Source organism: Natator depressus, chromosome 11 (assembly GCF_965152275.1).
Source record: "Natator depressus isolate rNatDep1 chromosome 11, rNatDep2.hap1, whole genome shotgun sequence".
In the NCBI taxonomy this organism is placed as follows: Eukaryota; Metazoa; Chordata; order Testudines; family Cheloniidae; genus Natator; species Natator depressus.
The window spans coordinates 46,398,275-46,421,414 of record NC_134244.1 but is presented as its reverse complement, the minus strand read 5'-3'; the positions used below and the strand labels follow the sequence as shown (position 1 = coordinate 46,421,414).

The 23,140-nt window shown below is 37.4% G+C and overlaps 1 protein-coding gene across 3 annotated transcripts in view; it reads left to right on the top strand.

Moving 5' to 3' along the window:
* The window catches only part of CERKL (CERK like autophagy regulator), a 96,705-nt gene that overhangs the window by 32,673 nt on the left and 40,892 nt on the right, over nucleotides 1-23,140 (top strand). For all 3 annotated transcript variants that reach the window (XM_074967711.1, XM_074967710.1, XM_074967712.1), the window contains exons 2-3: nucleotides 9,940-10,179; nucleotides 21,417-21,548. In XM_074967711.1, coding sequence (XP_074823812.1) covers nucleotides 9,940-10,179; nucleotides 21,417-21,548 — 372 coding nt within the window. The remainder of the gene's footprint in view (nucleotides 1-9,939; nucleotides 10,180-21,416; nucleotides 21,549-23,140) is intronic.

Here is a 23,140-nt window from a genome sequence, read left to right as displayed (position 1 = left end):
GGCCAAGTTTGGTTATTTGGTCTCTTGAACATTTTAAAGAATTGGCTACACCTTTTAGTCAATACACACCAATTATTGCTAAGGCTGCAGAACAGTTTACTTTATATAACTGTTAACAGTCTTTAATTACACGATCACATGCTATTTTTTCCTGCATCATTCTGTTCAAAGAATGGATGGTGCTCAATTAGTGATCAGCTCTTCAGTATTTTGTTTTCTCCTCCTTCAGTGGGTGGGCCCAGGCCTTATTTAGTGTGTACTATTCAAACCCTGCCCTGAGGACAGGATTACTACTTTCTTCTTGGACTTTTCTATAGCGTGCATCATAATAGTATCTGAGTGTTTCATAAATATTAATGAATTTATTTTCACAACACCTCTGTGAGATAAGGGCGTATTTTTATTCCTATTTTACAAATGGGTAACTGAGGCACATAGAGATTAAGGTAAAAAGTTTGACAACCTGGGAAATGTATTTTTTTAATAAATATTTTTCATACCTGTGTGTGTCATGGATTACTTGCTCTGGGGTAGATCAGAAGGAGATGTTAAAGGAACGAAGCAGAAAAAGCAAAATAATGGCAAAGATAAGGTACTATCATGAGAATCCCAAGGCTTCATAAGGGAACGTTGTGGGAAACTATTCATTGGGGATTGTTTCTGCTTGGCTCCTTTCTGACTGGCAAAGTTTACTTTTCTGAGGTAGAACCTGAAATCAAAATTAATACTAAAACCTTATAGGGTATGTCTCTACACTGCAGCTGGAAGCGAGCCTCCCAGCCTGGGTAGACACACAAACTAGTGCACTGGACATAGCAGTGTGAACATTGCAGCGTGGGCTGGAGCATGGGCTCTCAGGCCCAGATCCTTTGGGCTTGAGAGTCCAAGCTGCAGCCCAAGCCACCATGTCCATGCTTCTATTTTTAGTGTGCTAACTCAAGCTCTGCTACCTGAGTCTGTGTACCTGTGCTGTGAGGCTTGCTACCAGCTGCTGTGTAGACATACCCACAGATACTAGCCTGCAGAAAGGAAGGGGGAAGTTGTCTGCTGTTGCAGGCTGACACAGACTGGCAGAGTTAGTCTGCAGCAAGCAGACTGTACCTTTGGTCCTGAAGGAAACAGGAGACACCAAAGTTAAGCCATTTCTACCTCGGTGATTGAGGGGAATGTCAAGTGTAGGTAAGACAATATGCTTATAGGTCGTCTTCTTACTTTAAATCCATTTTTCTGATAACTGTGTACCTTTTGGCAAATAAATCACATTTTGTTGTGGAAGATGCTGCTTCTGTATCACTGCAAGGTGTTACAATCCACAGGTTTCTAAAGGGAAACTTGCAGGTGCCAAGCCTATTGGGCTTGCTAAGTATCACAGTTGGCAACCAGAGGGATGTAACCTGGAGATGTGGTTGGATAGTGAGGTCCCACCCCAGAGAGCAGTGGCGGCAACGTCCTGCCACTTGATAGGGGTGTGTACTTTGGGGACTAGAAAAGGATTTTGGAAGGGGCACTTACCTAGGGATGTGACAGAAAATATCCATTAACTTTAGGTGCCTGATTTGAGACAGCTAGGACCTTATACGACAAAGGACTTAGCATTATGTAACATGTTCAGATCATAGTTCCTATTGACTTCAATTGCAGCTGTGAGTGGTCAGCACTTGTGCAAATCAGACTCCAGGATCTCAACTTGGGGACCCAGAAAATGAGGAAGAGTTTGGTTTAATGATTTGTCTAGCATCACATAGGAACTGTATAGCAGAGGTAGGAATACAGTCCAGTTCTCCAGGGCAGCATTCAGCTACCTTAAGCATAAAATTAATAATTCTGTTCCTGCAGTCCTCTGCCTTATTCACTACCTGTCTTCCAACTGCTGTAACAAATGAGACAAGGGTATCACAGAAAGTAGCCTCACTAACTATTCAACTCATTCATCCTCCCAGTCTACTCCAGCTACGGTCTGTTCTGCATTCAGATCAGGTGGTGTCCTTCACCCTGCTGTGCTGTAGGCATGGGGAGCATAGGAAAAACAGTGATGTTACTCTCAATTTTGCGGTGTGCAGGAGTGTAGAGGAGCAATTGCAGGGAAAGTCCTGCTCAGTCCTTGCAGTCCTGGGCTAGAGTGTTCTCAGTGCAGATGGACTCTTCAGATTAATTTAGCTGTCAAACTTTTAACAAGTTTCTACTGAGCCTCTGTGAACTGTTTTTTTTTTTTTTCAAAGGCTTAAAACTTGGCCAAATCTGAGTGTTTTTGAGCAAGAACAGGCTCAGCTGACACAGAGGCAAACTCCCTGGCAAATATCAAGTCCCTGTATCAAAGAGTGGAGATACTAGAGCTTCTCAGTGGGACAGTTGTATGAATTTGTTTTTAACCTGGAAAACCAACATATTTCCCCCTAATCTCATCTCAGAAATGTATGAACTGGTTTAACTGGAACCTACAAAACAAACAAACAAAAACCAGTTTGAGGCAGGCACTTAATGTGGAAAATTTCAGTCTTAATTTAAATTTAACAAAGTTTTAAACACTCCAAACTGATCTTATAATGGGAAGGATAGGACAACCATAAGTATAGGCGGTGGTACCTGCTCTGCCTATAATAAAATCTGCATGGATATTGGTAATCAGCAGGCAAGGACACCCACCAACTTCTATGATGTAAGAGCTGTGGACAGGTCTTGCCCTTGCCTTTTTCTGCTAGTGTCACCTCCCCATCAGATTCATAAGTCTTGCAAGGTTCTTGTGCATCTATTCAATACCAGCAGAATACAGAACTTGGGGGTGTGAGAGATTTTGATCTCGGAATGTTTTTAACTCCCTTCTGAAATCTGGTGGTTTTGCAGGGATCAGTCCACTATTCCTACCAATATTCTTAAAATTCAGCAGAGCCCTTTCTATGTATAGTATGCACAATGAGGTACTGGTATATTGCTTGGAAACTTATGAGATAACATTAATCTCCTGCTCATCCACACTCCTGCATAGTCATGTAAGGTGTGTTGGGGTTTGTGTGTGTGTGAGTGCTCAATCCCCTCTTCTGGAGACACATGGCTACTTTCTTGTGACAAGGGTGCAGAGGGCTCCTCTCTCCTCTCAGCTGTCTCTTCCTCCTCACAGTTTACCTCTGGGAACCCAGGAACATATTCCTCTTGCATTTCCATCCTTTTAAGGTTATATTCCCTTTCCACTTCCCTTTCTTGGGCTGTTGCTTTTCTGCTTCTGGCCTCTTCTCTTGACCTTCATGCTTTTGGTCTTCCAACTCTAGTGTTCTCTGGTTGGCCTCCTCGTGCTGTTCTTTTTCCCCCTTCTTTATAGGACTCTCTCTACTATTTCCAGCTTTCTGGTCTTCTATCTATTTCCAGCTTTTGGACCTCTATCTTGGTCAAGTCAAGGTCCAGGGCTGCCTTGCTGGACTCTGTGTCAGGCTGGTTTTCTAAACCTACGCCTCCCTCAGTCTCGGGATCTTTTGCTGGATCAGTCAGATCTCCTTGGAACTTATCACATTCCATGAGTAGAGATTTCATTCCTTCCACATCTTTCTCTGTAGCATTCAAGCCACGTTCTGTGCACAGTTTTCCCAGCTGCTTTCTGATATGTTTAGCATATGTCTCCTGCTTTTCTTTTGTTTTTATTTCCTTTACCCAAAATAAACAAATTGGAAACAGTTATTTTCTATCTTCTCACTTTTGCATCTGTGTCTGTATCATCTCTAGAGTATGACCCTTAGTTAACCAGCAAGTGGAGAGCCTGCCAACTATGCCACTGTGCTGCTTCCTGTGAGTACCCAGGGTTGTGAGGCACCTTGCTACCACCTGTCTCCCAAATAGGACTCCCAAATCCTATGCTTTAACTACAAGATTATTTTTCCTCTATATTTTCCCTTCTTTTGTGCTTGACATTTGTAAATTGAATTACAGAAAGAAATTCTGTAACAATGTAGCATTGCACTTTTTATACCATGTCAGGAGATAATGCACATATGGTTTAAGAACTGTTCAGTAAATGCTTTATTTTAATATTACTGTTAAAATATACATAGCAACAGCCTGCTAAATTCTTCGTCACAAATATTCTTAATTTTCAACAGGATTATTTTATTTTTTGTATATGTTTTGATCTTTTGGCTCTAAAAACATAGTTTTTTTTTTTGAAAAACCAAGTTTAACCTTATTAACAAATCATTAAATTTTGGGTTACTATTTACAATTAAATTGTATTCAAATTTATTAGTCCCTTACCCCACAGTTTTATCTCTGTGTGTGGTGTATTCAAACAGAATTTTGTATTAGGAGCTTAGATCATCCTAAATAGCAAAAAATTGTAGGATAACCCCATTGCTTGAAAATCTAGTACAGTTTAAGTAGGTGTATAAAATGCATTGTTAAAAATTCATATATCAGGCTGGCTTATTTTTCATGCTGTATTTGAAAAAGTGGACATGTGCAGAAACTGCGAGTACAATTAGCGTCAAGCAGCTAAATCGAGCTCTAATCCTGTTTACGCTCTACATCAGACAGATGTGCCAAGATTGATTTAGACAAGCCCTTGGCTTATAGTAATATATATATATTTTTTTAGAAGCTCCATACGTTATTCTATTTTTGTTAGACCTTTTGCTAAATGTTAAGTGTTGTTAGTTTTTGCTACTAAATACTGTAACCTACTTTATGCTGGTCTCTTCTCTGCTATCATGGTGATGTGACAACCTGGCTGGAGAGATTATCTTTATTCCTTGTAATTAAATTGACTTTTTTTTTGCAGAAGATACAACAATAGGAAGTGGGTGCTGAATTAAATAAATAGCATGATATCTAATAGATGTATACTTAAATCCCTTGCAAGAGCAGATGGTACCCAGTATCTTTCTAAGTAATGTGAGAGGACAGTTAATGTTCTGAAACAGCTAGCAATAACGAACATGATACTAATGAACCAATAGTTCTTAAATGGAAAGAAAAACTGCAGGTCTAAACCAAGATTATAGGTCTGTTTAACGTGAATTTGGTTTCTAGATCACATCTGAAATGTTTTTGTTTGATCGATAATGCAAATGAAGTTTTATAAGTTCCATGATCATAGTTGTATCTTATATATCTCTATTTTTTCATTCTATGAAAAACATCATTCTTCTTACCAAACAACTGCAAATGTGAGGCTATTCAACCCACCTAGAAGATTTGTATGCCTAATTCCTATTAATTTTAGTGGGAAATAGGTATCCAAATCTGTTAGGTATCTTTGAAAATCTCAGCCTAAATATATTTCAAGTAGATTTTTAAAGTGTGGCCTAGAGTATGTCCTTTTCAATGTTTCTGCAGTTTAAATTTTGACTCTCCCAAGAAAATCTTTTTGGGGGCTCTAATCTGCATATAAAATGCATGTATTTGGCTTATTAGAGAGTACTGTATTTTCTTTATGAAAAAGAGAAGGTTGGTATTCATATGAGCAGCCCAGGAATTTGACACATGTAGAGCAGCGTTTCCCAAACTTGGGACGCCACTTGTTCAGGGAAAGCCCCTGGTGGGCCCGGCCAGTTTGTTTACCTGCTGCGTCCGCAGGGTCGGCCGATCGTGCCTCCCATTGGCTTTCTGATATGTTTAGCATATGTCTCCTGCTTTTCTTCTGTTTTTATTTCCTTTACCCAAAATAAACAAATTGGAAACAGTTATTTTCTATCTTCTCACTTTTGCATCTGTGTCTGTATCATCTCTAGAGTATGACCCTTAGTTAACCAGCAAGTGGAGAGCCTGCCAACTATGCCACTGTGCTGCTTCCTGCGAGTACCCAGGGTTGTGAGGCACCTTGCTACCACCTGTCATTAAAGAGAAGCCGCCTTTTCTGTGCCTGCTGTGGGTCAGTTCCATCAGCCATGGAGAACACAAGCATTCCCCTCTCAGCCTACTCAGGCTCTGGTCTTTCTGCAGATTAGGAATAGGCACGCTCCAACTCCCGAATCTTCAAAGTGTCCAAACCTGGTCCACTGGACACTTAGATAATTCACAAATTCCCTGCTCCCAAAGGAACAGTGCACACCAGTTTATCAGTTACACCTCAGATCATCACACAACACTTAGATATGTTTGTGGCACTCTACCCGTAAGCAACCCTGGAAACCCATATTCACCACTGTCATATAATTGATATGTTTCATACAAAGCATGCCATGTAAGATATATGAAAAGCCATGATCTGCTGAAATCCATTGTTCTGTCGAAATGTGTATAGCGTTAGTGTGTATCAAGTTAAGATTTTGCCGTACGGTTGTTACTGAAGTATGTTGTAAGTTTGCTAATGGCATTCAAAGAAAGCAAACCACTCACAGGAGGGTATGACAGAATGTACTCAATGGCCATTAACAAGCAGGGGAGTTGTAATCAAGGGATTTATAATTCCAGGACAGTTGTGCAAGCACCACACAATGGGGACTGCTTGACCCCATTGCACAAGACCACACCAGGGGGCCTGCTTAACCGAGAGAATCAGGGAAGCCTGTCAGGACATGTCGAGACAAGTGACTTCTAGGCACAGGGACTAAGGATGTAAAAGAGAGAACAGTGGCTGCATGTTTTGGCCTCACTTCCCTCCCCCCCCCCCCCCATTAAACACCTGAAAACACGTCTGGAAGGGGGAAGGTGTCCCCAGGCTAGAGGAGAATTCTAGCTTTTGTTTTCAAGATCTGTTAGCTGCCTGTGCTATCTATCCGGGTGAGACACTGGTTGATTCAAATCCTGTTAAGTTTGTAGAACTTAGATTGTGCATTTATTTTTTTCTTTAGTAACCATTTCTATCCTTTAGGCCTACCACTTATAATCACTTAAAGTCTATCTTTTTGTAGTTCATAAACTTGTTTTATGTTTTACCTAAAACAGTGTGTTTTGGTTGGAATGCTTGGGAAATCTGCTCAGGAACAAAAACTGGTGCATGTCCTCTCCACATTGAGGGAAGGGCGGACTGGGTTATAAACATATAGTTATCAGGCTTCTGACCAGGACAGGATGGTATAGCACTGGAGAGCGGAGCTGGGGGGAATTGGCTGGAGCCTCGCTATTATTAGTTCATGAATGGCTGGGAGAAGCATTCATGTAACTCAGCTGGGTGTGTCCCTGCCTGTGGATGTCTGTATGCGTGCAGTACCTACCAGAGGTTTGCAACTTGTCACAACAGCATAGTGTAAGAGGGAGCCCAGGTTGGTAAGCCAGAGGGCCCAGTTCCAGGTTGCACCCTGGGAAAACCCATCATAATGTTTATAATGAAAACAAGCAAAAGTTTATTTAACGAAGAGGAAAAATTGAAACGATAGCAAGTAGAAGTATTGGAAACATGGTTACATATAAAATAAAAACATACACATTCTAGAACCTAGACTTTCTTATCTAGTTACTGTTATGTCTTATAGGGCAAAGTTAACCCCAAATCCTCCAACATATTACAGCCAGGCTTGGCTGTGATCTTCCATTCATGAGAAGCATGCTTATCACCTTCTGGTGACCTACCTTAACTTGCATACCTCTGGTAGACAAATTCAGACTGGAAATAAGGTGTAAATTTTTAACAGTGAGAGTAATTAACCAACAGAACAATTTGTCAAGGGTCATGCTGGATTCTCTGTCACTGACTATTTTAAAATCGATGTGAGATGTTTTTTCTATAAGATGTACTCTAGGATAGTTGAAAAACAACTGAACGTGAGCTCTCAGTGCAGTGTTGTAGCAAAAGGGCTAATGTGATCCTTGGATATATAAACAGGTTAGTAGAAGTAGGGAGGTGACTTATCTCTGTATATGGTCTTGGTGAGATCAGTGTTGGAATATTATGTACCGTTCTGGTGTTCACATTTTAAAAAGGATGTTGATAAATTGGAGAGGTGCAGAAAAGAGCTACAAAAATTATTCGAAGGCTGAAGAAAATGCCTTGCAGTGAGACTTGAAGAGTTCTATCTGTTTAGCTTATTGAAAGATTGAGAAGAGACGAGATTACAGTGTAAAAGTTCCTTCATGGGGTGAAAATACTGGGTTCTAAAGGGCTTTGTAATGCAATGAAGAAAGGCATAACCACAATCAGTGGCTCGAAGCTGAAGCCAGACAAACTTAAATTAGAAATTAGGTACAAATGTTTAACAGTGAGGTTGATTAACTACTGGATCAAATGACCAAGGGAAGGAGTGGATTCGCCATCTATTGATGTCTTCAAATCAAGACTGGAAAATATGCTTCAGCCAAACAAGCTATGCATCAGTCAGACATAAGTTATTGGGCTCAATATGATAACTAGGTGAAAATTAATGGCCTGTGATATGTAGGCAATCAGATTAGATGATATGATGGTCCCTTCTGGCATTAACTATAGGACTAACTCTAACTTGTTTGGATAGAAAGTTGTCTCCGTTGTGAGATACTTGATTATTCCTCCTTGTGGTTTTCTTTATCAATACAATCCTTGTAGTCAGCCAGAGATGAACTTAGATGTATTGCTAATGTTCACCATTCCATTAGGTGATCCAGAGCCAAGCAGAGTCAGAGAATCTGAGACAAATGTTTCCTCATAACATAAATTCTTCCCAAATTGTTTTTAGATTATCTGCTAAAAATAAGGCTTGCAATTCAGTGGATTGATGAACTTTTTGGTGCCATCCCATTAAACTGTGAGAACAATTGAGACAAGTTACTTTCCTTTTCAAAGTGGGGTATCTCTTCTGAAGTCCTTGCTCAAACTTTAAGGGTTATATAAAAAAATAAAGGTTTCTTCTTCTGCAATCCTAGGAAAGTAAGATTTGAAACCTCCTCCAGAAAAAAAAATCCTTTTGCAATTTCTCCCCCTGTGCTTCAAGATTGCTAGTGGCAACTAACTATTCATTCAACAGAATCTTTTATGGGGTTTGCTAAAGAGGAAGGCACAAAGTATTTCTTGGAGATTGAAAGAGCTTTCTGAAGTAAGGGCTTTTCCTCCCACCTCCCCCCCCGGAAGGGGGGAACATTGGAGTTGTGACTAAACAGAGGATACAGAAACTCTTTCCCTAGGGTATAGGATAATCTCTCGCATGTCATCGCAACCCAAACTCAGTTTGGCTTTGAGGAATCTACTCTCTCTACTTTCTGATATGAGAGCAGGAGGGGATAGGCCTGCACATGCTTTAAATGGGTCAATGGTACTTCTCAAAGAGGTATTTCAAGGTGGCATCCTCAAGGTCAGTTTTCATAAACATGCATCCCAGAGACTGGTCTGGCATCCAAAGATACATAAGAAACTTCTCTGTAGCCTTGATATAGTGCTCCCAATCCATTGCCAGGCTCCAGGGACTGTGGGTTTGGGTTGCCACTAGTATTTGAGGCTGTTTTGTTCCAAGTCAAACTTAACTGAAAATTTAAATAGAAGTAATAATACCAGTGACCCAGTTCTAGTTTAGTTTATTTGGTGTGTTTCTGTGTGTGTGTGTGTGGTGGGGGGATGTTTGCTTTCTCTGATCTAATATTTTCTAGTATTCTCATCTAGTACCTTTCTCATTTCTGAAGATCATGCAGTTATACCAAATGAGAAGATAAAGCTGGCATACTGATGGCTGCTACTAAGACCATGCAGAGATTTAATGAACACAGAGAGCTTGTTTTATGAGACTGAATTAAGGGATAGAGAGATTTACAGAATGGAGGGATTTACAATTTTTGTATATACAACTTTCTCTAATTTCTAAATGTAAAAAAGGAGGCTCAAGACCTATAAAACAATGCTAATTTCTTACAGCAGGATATTAAACTTGAATACTAGAATATTGGGAAAAGAACACAACCAGTGATTTATGAAACTGATGCACAAGAAGTCAAAATTTTAAGATGTCGACCAAACAATTAAAATATAAAACATAGCATATATAAAATATAAGGTTTCTATCAGTGTGAGATATGGGTTAATTCATACTGTTAATATAGTTTTCTTTCTTTTAACAGGTCATTCCAATATGAACGTACCCTGTAAAGAGGAATCTGTTGAAATGAAAGATATATTTTCTGTAAAATTGAAACGTCGTCGTTTTGCAGGACAGAAGAAAGGCGGTGTGTTGTTAGGTATCACAGTTTTTGTGTGCCTGAAAAAAGAAAATAAACTAAAGGACTCTGCCGTCAATTTTAATAATTTAAGTGAAGACCACTGCCATTCCTGGTTTAGATGTTTGAAGGAAATTTTGAACGGTAAGCACTTTTTCAAAGATAACTCATTTCTAACTTCATCACAGTTTTATTATGGGACTAGTTTTGTAATATGTAATGTATTCTATATGTAATGTTGAATGTGGGTTACTGTAGTCTTAGAACAGCTTATTGTTTGGAAAGTAAAAGGTAAATATTTCAGTATAAAGGACACAAAGATTACAGTTGTTGAAACCTTTTGCTCACTAAGGAAATTTATAAACTTGCTTATTGCAATTTAATGTAAAATTTAAGAGGAAGAATAGTAAAATATCTACATTTAGAAAGTAAACAGATTAATTGTGGAAATGTGCTGTAGTCATAATATTTCTACAGCAGTTTATGGTAAAGTATGAGAGCAATTTGATGAATTAATAAAGAATAGGGCTGTCAAGTGTTTAAAAAGAATTAATTGCAATTAATCACACGATTAATCATGCTGTTTAACAATAATAAAATACCATTTCTTTAAATATTTTTGGATGTTTTCTACATTTTCAAATACATTGATTTCAGTTACAATAGAGAATACAAAGTGTACAGTGCTTACTTTACACTTATTCTTGATTACAAATATTTGCTGTTAAAAAAAAAAAAAAGTAAAAAGTATTTTTCAATTCACCTAATAAAGAGATAGCACTAAAGTACTTGTATCATGATAGATGAACTTACAAATGTAGAATTATGTACCAAAAATAAAACAATGTAAAACTTTAGAGCCTACAAGTCAGTCCTACTTCTTTCTCAGCCAATTGCTCGGACAAATAAGTTGGTTTACATTTGCGGGAAAAAATGCTGCCTGCTTCTTGTTTACAATGTCACCTGAAAGTGAAAACAGTTGTCCGCATGGCATTGTTGTAGCCAGTCGCAAGATATTTATGTGCCAGAAACCCTAAAGATTCATATGTCCCTTCATGCTTCAACTGCCATTCCAGAGGACACACGGCCATGCTGTTGACGGTTTCTGCTTGATAACGATCAAAAGCAGTGTGGACCGACACATGTTCATTTTAATTATCTGAGTCAGATGCCACCAGCAAAAGGTTGATTTTCTTTTTTGGTCGTTCGGATTCTGTAGTTTCTGCATGGGAGTTTTGCTCTTTTAAGACTTCTGAAAGAATGCTCCACACCTTGTCCCTCTAAGATTTTGGAAGGCACTTCAGATTCTTAAACCATTGGTCGAGTACTGTAGCTATTTTTAGAAATCTCATGTTGGTACCTTCTTTGTTTTTTGTCATATCTGCAGTGAAAGTGTTCTTAAAACAAACAACATGTGCTGGGTCAATCATCTGTGACAGCTATAACACAAAATATATGTTAGAATGTGGGTAAAACAGAGTAGGAGACATACAATTCTCCCACAAGGTGTTCAGTCACAAACGTAATTAATGCATTATTTTTTTAACGTGTGTCGTTATCATGGAAGTATGTCCTCTGGAATGGTGGCTGAAGCATGAAGGGGCATATGAATGTTTAGCTTATCTGTCAAGTAAATATCTTGCAATACCAGCTACAAAAGTGCCATGCGAACGCCTGTTCTCACTTTCAGGTGACATTGTAAATAAGAAGTAGACAGCATTATCTCCCGTAAATGTAAAATAACTTGTTTATCTGAGCAATTGGCTGAACAAGAAGTAGGACTGAGTGGACTTGTAGGCGCTAAAGTTTTACATTGTTTTGTTTTTGAGTGCAGTTATGTAACAAAAAAAACCACATTTGTAAATTGCACTTTCACAATAAAGAGATTGCACTACAGTACTTCTATGAGGTGAATTGAAAAATACTATTTCTTTTGTTTATCATTTTACAATGCAAATATTTGTAATAAAAATAATATAAAGTGAACACTGTACACTTCGTATTCTGTGTTGTAACTGAAATCAGTTATTTGAAAATGTAGAAAATATTTAATACATTTCAGTTGGTGTTCTATTATTGTTTCACAGTGCGATTTAAAAAGGCGATTAATCATGATTAATTTTTTTGAGCTAATATGTGAGTTAACTGCTATTAATCGACAGCCCTAATAAAGAATGTTTTCTACTGAGGTCTTCACATTTTTATTTGATCAGCAGGAGTATTTCCAGTGGAGTGGAGGAGACAGAAGCAAGATGATAGGGGACTCAGGAGAGAGCTAGATGAAATGAATCCTGGGTAAAATGTTCTAAAACGCTTAGCTCCTACATTACTCTTGAAAATATGACTTAAATTCCCATTGACTTTCAAGGAGACTTAGGGTATGTCTATATTGCAACTGAAAGCGAGCCTCCCAGTCTGTACCTGGCATGTGGCAAACAGAAACAAAAGAGTCATCAGACTTATAAGTTGTCTCGAGCTAACTTGTCCCATTCTCTTATAAGCCTGAGAATGCCCCTTCTGGCTTGAGGTTGGAGCTCGGGCTCTGAAACTTGGCAATGGGGTAGGGAGTGACCTTAGTCTCCAGGTCAATGAGATTTCTCTTTCCACGAGAGAGAGTCCAAACAATAATAGGTCTCCCCAACCAACTAAAAGATTACCCATCAGACACCATATGTACATATGATGGTTGCAGGCCCATAAGAAGTACTCTCCTAGTTAAAATGATGGGAAGATCCTTTTCAGATGTGCAATGAACCCCCCCCCCCCAATCACATACACCTTTTTTTTTTCACCTTTACCTACCAAGATTGTGGTGACAGATGCTTCCATTCAAGGATGGGGGATTTATGTAAATCACTTTCAGATTTGGGGCCTGTGATCCTCTCAAGAAGCTCACCTCCATATATATGTCCTAGAGCTTAGTGCCACTGATCTGACATGAAAGCATTCCTGCCTCTTTCAGGATCCAAAATGCAACTGTTGAGAGACAGTACCACAACTATCCATTATGTGAACAGGCATGGGGAAGCAAGATCATCTCCACTCTGTCAGGAAGCCACATGGCTAAGGGATTGGTGCATTCTGAATTAAATCACACCGATGTGCTGCACTTCACTTTAAAACACCTTGGTAGATCAACTTGGCAGGCTATTCTCCAGCAACCATGAGAACATATTTTGGTAGTGGGGATTCCCAGAAAGTAGACCTGGTTTAGTCTATGCCACTGTTTCACATAATTTAAACATGTTTCTCCATACCAGGAAGGTCAAAGATTTTATTCTTTTTATCACCACAGTTTTTTTCTTTACATGCTGCTTTTAAACTTTCGGCCAAAATCTGTGCAGGTGTAAATTGGAAAACTACATTAAAGTCAATGTGTCTGTGCCAGTTTTCACCAACAGAGAATTTGATCCAATATTTTTTTACAAGTTCTATAAAAATAATGCTAAATTGGGGGAAAGGCAATATTTCTCAGTATTTATGCAATTTTTATTATGGTCTTTCTTCTTCTTGCTATTTATTTTTTGATTCTTAAGCTTCATGTTTTCTCACCATACTTCTGCTCTTGTATGATGGTGTAGAATTTGTCCTAATGTTTTATAGGTGGTATGTGTGTTTGGAAAAGAATAGTTAAATATTTTCAGAGTAAAAAGCTATATATATAAAGTGATCTAGTGGTTAGGGCACTCACCTGACACATGGGGGAGACAGGTTCAAGTCCGTGCCTAAACTACCAGGCTAAAAAGTCTCTCTCCCTTTCTTGTCAAATGAGTATTTAATTTCTACCCAGCAGGATAGCTCCAACAGGAGAGATTGAGAGAGACCCATCCCAGAAAAGCCAATAGCCTGGTGGTTACAACATTCACCTGCGATGTGGATGATCCAGCTTCCAGTCGTTGCTCTGAATTAGGAAGAGCAGAAATTAGAATTTGGGACTGCCACATCACAGATGAATGCCCTAACCACTAGGCTACTGGCTGCTTTGTGTGGTTTCTCTTTGGAAATATTGAAACATCTTAGTTTGTTCCTGATGCAGAACTGGAAAAAATTTCTAAAATATCAGTCTTTGCAGGACAGGAATGCTGTTTCCCACCCAGCTGTTATCAAAAGCAGATACCAGTGAAGGCAAAATAATGAATCTATTACTATTTCTGCTTGCATTCTTCTCTAAATTTTCTGAATAGGAATATTTGAGGTGTTTCGCATCTTCCCTCTTCCTCAAAGGTCAGGCAGGGGCTTCACCCATAAACATCTATATATGCAAAAGTGCCAAGATTCCTGCAGATCTCTGAATACTCGTAAGCGCAGGCTACTTTATAGAGAGCAGCAAGTGCCTGTGCTTTCCTCTTTGAGTTCCCTGCATTCATCAGGAGCTGTGATGCCATATGTTCCCCAATGGCAGCTGCACTATCCCTACTCAGGTTGCTTTGGGTTCAGCTAGAAGTAACTCCCTTGTGGCTTTTCAGTTGGAAACCCCCCCCCCCCCCCGGATCTTAGAAAAGTATTATGTGCAATGTGGCTATTTCCAGCTCTTTTGTCAGTCCCATTCCCTCTGCAGACCTGCGACTGTGTAATGTTTAGGTGTCAGGGGAGAATACACATTATCTCTCACCCTCTGGGTATGGGGAATCTGCAGCCCCCAGAGTACCAAAGAAAGTCTGTGTAGTTCATATGTCATTTTAAAAACAAATAAAACAAAACAAAAATACCCACACCACAAATTTTCTTGTTTCAATTCTGCAAGTACAAATTCACGTTTGAAGGCAAATCAAAGAAATAAGACAACCCCTCCTCATAACTATATCTAGAAAATCAAAAGTGACAATTCAGTATTATTAAAGTGACATGAGATACATATCTGGAAGAAATGCAGGTACGTCAGCAGCAGAATTTGTACAATAAGGCAAAGAGCATAATTTGAGATTAAAAAAAAAAACCAAGTTATCAGTATGTCAAACATAGGAGGGAAGAATTTTCAATGGAATATGGATTTTCTAGTTTTTATACTTTTTAGTAATTAAAAGGGTTCCTTAGAAATTTCTTCCACCTTCTGCTGGGAATAGGATAGAAACTTTTTTTTAAAAATTGTTTAGGGGTAAAATTTTCAGAATTGCCTAAGTCCCATTCACTTTCAATAACATTCAGGCTCTTAAGTCATAGTAGGTACTTTGGAAAATTTTACCCTGATCAGCCATGAGTGTTCATGGCCTTGACCCACAGCTTGTTTTCAAAGAACATTATGAAAGACATCTTTACAAAAGCAACTCATTGGAAATTTCTCAAAAGTTTTGTTTTCACTTTTTACAGTGACAGAAAAATCTGCAAAGTTTTGTGCTTTTTAAAAAAATTATTACAGATTATATGTGCATCTCTCATTGCATTGCATCTAAAACATAGATGACGTTTCAGGTGAATTATTGCATTATTTACGTGGGTGATTTTTTATTACACCTAGGCTGGAGCAGATGAAAAGCAGGTGGGTTACCAAAGTAACTGCATGTGTACATGTGAGCAGCTATCGTAAACATGTATTTTTATTGGGCACAGTAGCTAAATATTAATTAAGGATGCGTTCCTAATAATCTAAAATAGATGTAATTACTGATTTATGTACCTTATATGGAAAAAGTCAAGATTTTGTTGTTTTTGTTTAATTAAACTACAAAAAGTTTTTAGTATGGGTGAATTGACGTGAATTCTATTTTGAAGGCAGTTCTGATGAAGACCTCGTGAAAACCTTTGCTGAAATGCAAAATAAACATTATTTTCATTTTGCTTTTTTGTGGGTTGTTTTCTATATTAATGTTCCTGGTATGTGGTATTCTCCCCCTCACCAGCCCCTTTATCCTCTTTCTGGGTAGTATTCTCTATAGCAGAATTTCTCAACAGTCAGTCCATGGCCCGGCACCGATCCACAAGCTGTCCCTGACACAGTTTAGGAACCCAGCAAGCCAGTCCCTGGTATCAAAAAGATTGAGAAACACTGCTCTATAGCTTCCAATTTGTGTGTAATCACATATGTTCCAAGAGTATCTACTCTGTAGAGAGTGCAGCTTTCTGAGAACTTCAGTTCCAACTCTATCTTGTCTATATTACAGTGCTCAGCCTTTTCATAGCTGAACACCTATATGTAGTTATTTAGACCTCTGTTTTATAACATATTTTCATTTTTTCTGTAGTGCCCCAATTGAAGAATAAGGACATAACTTATTTTATGTCTTCTGAATTAGACTCAACATTTTCAGAAGGATGACTTTTGCTTTTATTCATATGGGTACATACAAAGAAATAAGCCTTTCTTTCAATAAAGTGTTATTTAAGAGAATACGGTCTTTAGTACAAATTAGTGTATGTTTGTTAGTAGGAAACAACCAAAAGACCCAAAAGAGAGATGTAACAATACTCAGCAATGTTTTTATCTGCAATAATTTAGATTTGATATGACTCTAAATAGACATTTGTAGACATTCAATAAAAGTATATTAGAAAGCATTTAAATGCATTTATTTATTTATTTTTTTCTTCAATGGGTAGTAATCTAAAATTTAGCTTGAAACTAAATGATATAGTAGCTGTTAATATAAGAATGTATTATATTTTATGTACTGCTTTGCAGCACACCTCGCACACTAAGATTTAATGTTAATGTCTGCAGCTTCATGCATGAAGTTTTAATTATACTATTAATGTTAAACATTAACTTTGGTTAGTGTAACATTAACTGTGGCGTATCCATAGTTACGCTAACAAATCTTTGTTTCACATTATTAGTTTTTTCTTATGCGTAACATACTTGATGTTGCTTATTGTGTAAAATAGTTATAAATGTACATGACACTGACATGATTCCAAGCTCTTAACTTTTGTAACATAAACCTACTGCCATAAAGCTAAGTACTGAAAACAGCACAGATGTGTGCCTGAGAGTAGCGTCTCTCCTGCCCTATGAGCCTTTGTTTTCCAAACACCCTGATTAACCCCCACCCTTCATGGTTCATTGATTCACTGATAGATCAAGTTTAAACTAGTGCATATTAGCACATGTGTTAATACCAGAGGAACAGTTGGCCATTCTGTTTTAGATTGCTGGTCCACTTCAGATGGAGGAGCTACGGTAAACAATATAACAGAATATCAGTTTGTGAGGATACCAGAGGGCTGAAGGACTGAAGTCAGCTTCAAATTAGTAGTAAATCTTATTTATTGTATATGTTGGCAATAAGAGTTACCAATAATTATTTATTAATTTCAAGAGATTTTCTGAAGATTTCAATTCATAATTTTGTTTTTGTACAAAATTTTTCATTAAAGGTGAAATTGTTTTTTGACGAATACGTAATTCAGAAATCCAGGCCCGTTTGCTGCATTTTAACACTTGCTTTGGGATGGGAAACTTTTTTTTTCCCCACTGTTCCCCTGAACCAGTGTTTATTGTCATGATCACCTTCCAGTCATATTTATTGGTAACCATTTAGTACACACAAAATCATATAATCAGCATAGTATATTTCTTCATGCTGACATATTGAACAATCAATTGCATGTGACTGGTCAATTTAAGTCAATGATGCTTGCTTTTTTATAAATAAAATTTTGGTTTTTTAGCTCTTTTTGTTTTTCCTAAACCAGCTAAGTTGTTAATATTTAAAAAGCAGAAATTTTGTATACAACACCACATTATTGTGATTTATTCTTTTTATTAACAGCTCTCTCCTGTCAATGAATCACATTAGGATCCATATAATATCTCCAATCTATTTATCAATAATAGTTCACTTTTTAAAGAAAAGAATAATCCAGACTTAAATGATAGACCAATTTGTTAATTTTTAGAATTGCAATTTAGATTCTTTATAGGGCGAAAAAATTGCACTCATGAATTTGTGGTAAAATGATGAAACTTTCAGATGCAAGTCTCCGAAAATTTACCGTTTTAAGATTTTAAAATGTGCCGTACACCTGTCCTCATTTGAATGCCCAGATTACTTTAATACTTTGCATAGTCCTTTTTGGGCACAGGCATCTTGGAAAACTTAAAACTTTAATTTTTTTATGTTAAAGTTTAAGTGGGGTAGCAATATTATATCTCTCTTATGCCTCTCTCTCTCTCACCCTTTCTCCTGATCCTGGGCAGGTAGTGAAATTATAACTCCATTCTTTGTGTATGTCTTATCCGTACAGTTCTCCAACACCTCAAAGTTCTCCACCTTTTCACATATTCTGTACAAACCTTCACAACCCCTGACTCTTCTCTCCCCAGTTTGTTCATAGTAAGATTTGTTTATTCATGTAGTTTAAATATATATTTTACAAACAAATTAGACAACATACAATTAAAATGGTGATATGGTGTAAAGTTTAAACAGTTATTTTCCCCCCAAGTTGGTTGAAGCCAGCTTACTTCACCACAGGTAAAAATACTGGAAACATAGGAATCCTACCTCTGCTACAGGCTTGCATGATTTCTCTCTTTATACTTTAGACAAAGTAATAATTCATGAAAATGAATTTTTGTCCCACTTTTGTTCTAATTTAATTATATTATATTTTTACATTTTTAAGTCTGATTACTTCTTAATAGTCTATCTACTTGTAAAATATTAAGATATTATCGGAGGTCACTGTAATTCTACAGTAAAGTACTTGAGTTAACAGTCTTATAGTAGCAACTATGAAGTGTAACAGCCTGAGAACCTTTTGTTTTCTGCTGTTCTGCTTATTTATATCACTATGATAATGACATTATTATGGTGGTTCAGCAATATATTTTTACATTGCTTTCCTTGTTTTGCTTTCTCATAGTCTAAAAAATTAGTTAATATAAAATAAAAATAATTAGTAATCATTAACATTATTGAGTACACATATTACTCAATATTGAAACATCATAAAAGCGTATACCTTGGTTATAGCAAATGCTATAAATGTCAGTTTCAGCAGCTGAACCCAAAATGACACAGACTGTCTTCTGGATGAAATATGGCTTGTCTTTTGAGTGGATTTTACCAGGAGTTTTTTAAGTATTCTGTTTGAAGTACAGATATTCAGGGAAGGAAGGACATATACCTGGAAGAAGGGAGCAGGCCATTAGTATCCTCTCTGTGAAGATATTTGTTTCTGTAGGAGAATCATGCCTTCAACTGATGTCTCTTGAGGATTCATCTACTGCAAGAGTGTTAGCTATTCTTTGAGGATCCGTGATATTGGAAGAGGAAAAGAGCCCAGCATCAGGTTCCCTTGAGAATTCTATGGAAATGTATCTGGATGACTCATGCAAATTTATAATTGAATTGTTCGGAAGTTTTTTCCAACACATTTTTTTTTTGTCTGATGCTCTCTTAGATAATACCATAAAACCAAGGATTGTTCTTCCAGGATGTAAAGATATACACGATATAAATATCCAGGATGAGCCATACCTGATGGTTCTTTTTTGAGTAATGTCTCTAAGGATGCTCCACTTCAGGCTCACATCCACCCTTGTGCCTTTAATCAGAGATAGTTGGTAGCAGTGTCCATTCAGGCATGAAGGCAGTAAATTTCTAGTTCAAGAGACCTCTCTAACCAGCGGTTGAGACCAAAAGACACATCCTGGCCTATTCAAGGAAGGAGTAGAAAGGCTCTAGAAGTAACTCTGTCCAGCTGCCTTGTGCTTGACGAGCTATCACCATAATGTGAGGAATCTGAAAAACAAGGAAACTAAATGCCAAAAATATACAGATCTTCTGGGGTGGGGGAACTCTAATTAGTCTTTAAGTTAAAGCATGATTTCTCAAGAATCTCTGAAGTCGATTCTCAAATGTACATATGACCAAAATTTCTAAAACAAGTATAAAACTCGAAGATTCAGTTCTCTCAAGTATTTTTGCTTCGTGTTCCTATTGTGCCTATTCTAGTTGCATATCATCCTGGAGGTCCTCAGTATGTTAAGGGATAATTATCAAAAGTGATTCACTCTGCCAGACTGTTGCAAAGATGAATGAAGAGCAGATCAGATCATTTATTGTAAATTTGTACAGTAAACATGCTGAGTCTCTGTCATAGTAGTCTGTCTAGTTTTGTATGGGTTCTCATTGTGGATTAACTAGTTTTAAAGTTACTGTAGGCTTTTATGGAAGAAGGGATTTGTGATTAACATTTGCTTCCTCCAGCATCAGGTTATTTTGTTGTGTCCTTAACCTTGTCAAGATTAGCTAGGAGCATCAAAATTATATACCAACATTTGAAGAACTGGGCTAGATTTTCTATACTTCCTTTCAGTTTTCAGTGAAGATGAAAATGTACAGTAAACATTCTTTAATACTTTTAGTCCTTTAATTTACATTCATCAAGACAAATGGGTTAGTTGTGCTATTTTTATTCCTAGAGTTTTCCAAGGTTTTGATACTTGGAAAAGTTAATTGTCTTCAATGCAAAAATATCTTTTTTTTCCTTGATATTGAAATAGCTTTATTATTAGTATTTGTTGAATCTCTGAGTATGGTATAGGCACCTTTTAAAATTCAAATGTTCAGATGGGTGTTCAGATGTTTTGTGTAATTCCTTTTCAATCTTCAAAGTAAGGTGAGTGAAGAAAGGGCAGGGATCCTAATCAGCAATTGCAAGATGTATCTGGCTTTAGGGATTGAACTGTGTCCCATTTAGGGTGAGAAGTAAAATTTTAGTTATGTCTCTTTCTGGCTTTGGAGATAATTTTTTCACTTAGCACAACTGAGCATAAGGCACTTTCATATTGAAAGCATTATGCTCAGCAGCTCTGCTAGTATTAATGCTGTTCCCTCACAACCTTCTTGAACCCTTATGCAAGCTTACAGATGAATAACAAACTGTACTACATGTTTTCTGAATTTACACTTGAAGGCAGTACTGCACAGAGCACATATATGTATGTAGGTATTTCTATTAGAGAGCACGCATGTACAGATATTAATTTACGTTAGCATTCATTATGAATTTGTTCAAATTATACATTGTAGAGAATTACCAAAGAAACAGTTACTCTACGGAGCAGTCCTTCGTTTTTACAGCTCAAAATCAGACTCACTGGCACATAATGATGTAGGTGGTGGTGACTAACTTGTTCTGACTGGTTATTCTTAGCTGTAGACTAATAAGCAGGTCAGAGCTTCAGTGGCCCCAGGATTAAGGGTCAGATTAAAATAATGAGCACACTCATTCAAGAAGACAGTAAGGGCCTCTAGGTTTATTATAACTACTACCCTCAAACCAAGTCAAAAACACTTTATTAATATGTTTAGTTTTTTAAAAAACATAAAGCTTTCCCAGTAATCTCAAGGATGTTTGCTTAAAAAGTTTGATTCACCTGTAAAAATATCCAAATGGTATTTGTCTTGAAACCTTTTGTGCTTTTTTTTTTTTAGGCTTTCCAAATAGACCAAAGTCCCTAAAAGTATTTGTTAACCCAAACAGTCATAAAAGAGAAGCTACTCATGTTTATTACGAACAAGTTGCACCTCTCTTTAAGCTTGCTGACATCAAAACTGACGTCACAGGTAAGTTGCTTTTAGAACATGATTTAATCCTTTTTTTAAAACGGATACTTAAGCAACCAAGACAACCTGAATTTACTGATAATCCTTATTGGCTTTATGTACAAGTAGTGCATTGAGAATTGAATTAAATGTAATATTACTCATTTCGTTTTATTTCATTTCACTGCTTTAGTTTTAGCAATTCCATTATTTATTGATTATATTTTATTTTGTATAGTTTTTCTACTTTAGGAATATTTTACACTTCGTGTGGGTTTTTTTTACATCACAGTTTGATTTATTAAAAAGGGAAAGCTTGAATCTCTCATAGGTCTGATGATGTATGTTTCTTATTTGTGGACTCTTCTTGAGTTATTAAACTTCCTATATAATCTTTTCCTTTCACAAGGCTGTTCTTGCTTTAACTCAAATCCTTGCTATTTGGATCAAACCTGATCAGCAGAACAGATGTAAATTTGCTGGGAATTTACAAAGCTATGTAAGGTTTCTGATGATGATTTAAACTTCATGCCATTGAAGTTTCTGATGATGATTTAAACTACTACATTAGAGATTGCGTGAACCATGATATTATCTGAAACCACAAAATAATGTAGGAGTTTATGGTCTGGCTTTCCCAAGTTGTGATGGTTGTGTTTTTTATTCATGGATGTAAATGTAAAAAAAAAAAAAATCCATTCCTCCTTTTCGCTGTTTTTAATGCGGAAGGTACTAACCCCTTTTTGTAGTCAATGGAGCAAATCCAGTTCCCTTCTCTATAGCCTCACAAGTGTGGGAGGTTAGGGCAGAAAGAGATCGCACATAGCATGGAACACCGTTTATGTATGATCACCTCTGCAATAAAGTACTGTACATGGGGTGGGAGGCATGCTGCTCTGTGGATCTTCCCATTCTTCCTCCCCCATAAGGGATTTTAGATGCATTGAGGTAAAATAGCTTCTGCTGAGTGTCCCTGCAAGCACTTTGTTGTGTGGGGAAGAGGATTCCTTCCCCAGTCCCCTGAATTTCTCTCCAGTCTCTAGCCTGGTTGAACAGGCTGCACCCTGGAGTCTTAATCTTAGCTAAAGTGTTGATTACTTTTCCAGCACAAATTCAATTTCTGTACTCTAGTAACTTTTTCCAAAATTGTTTTCAAGCATACACTAATGCTGCAAAAGCTGCATTATTACATTTCCGTATTCCTGCCAGTCCTGCCCAGTGGATAGACACCCACTGATGAGCAGGTTGTATTTGCGTGAAGGCCAAAAAGTTTGTTTTTATTATTTTTACTTTTCAAATGTTTCCTCAAATGTTTGGGGGTAAATTTAGGTCATTTTTGGTGTTGTGCAAGATATTGCACATAAGTCTAAACAAATAAAAAGATTTTATGACGTTTTTTCTCTTGCCCTGCATTATATCCCACATCAGATAGGCATGAAAAGTGCCTTTTCTGCCTTGAGGAAAATTACTCCATTCAGGGATCAGTGTTCTTTAGATGAAGTCAAGGAAAGAATAATTTATAGTTTCAGCCATTAGTTCCAAGAGGCCACAGGGGAGACAAAGCCGTTATTTTGCAAGGTATTGCCATTAGATCTGGCTGTATCCCAGAGAGG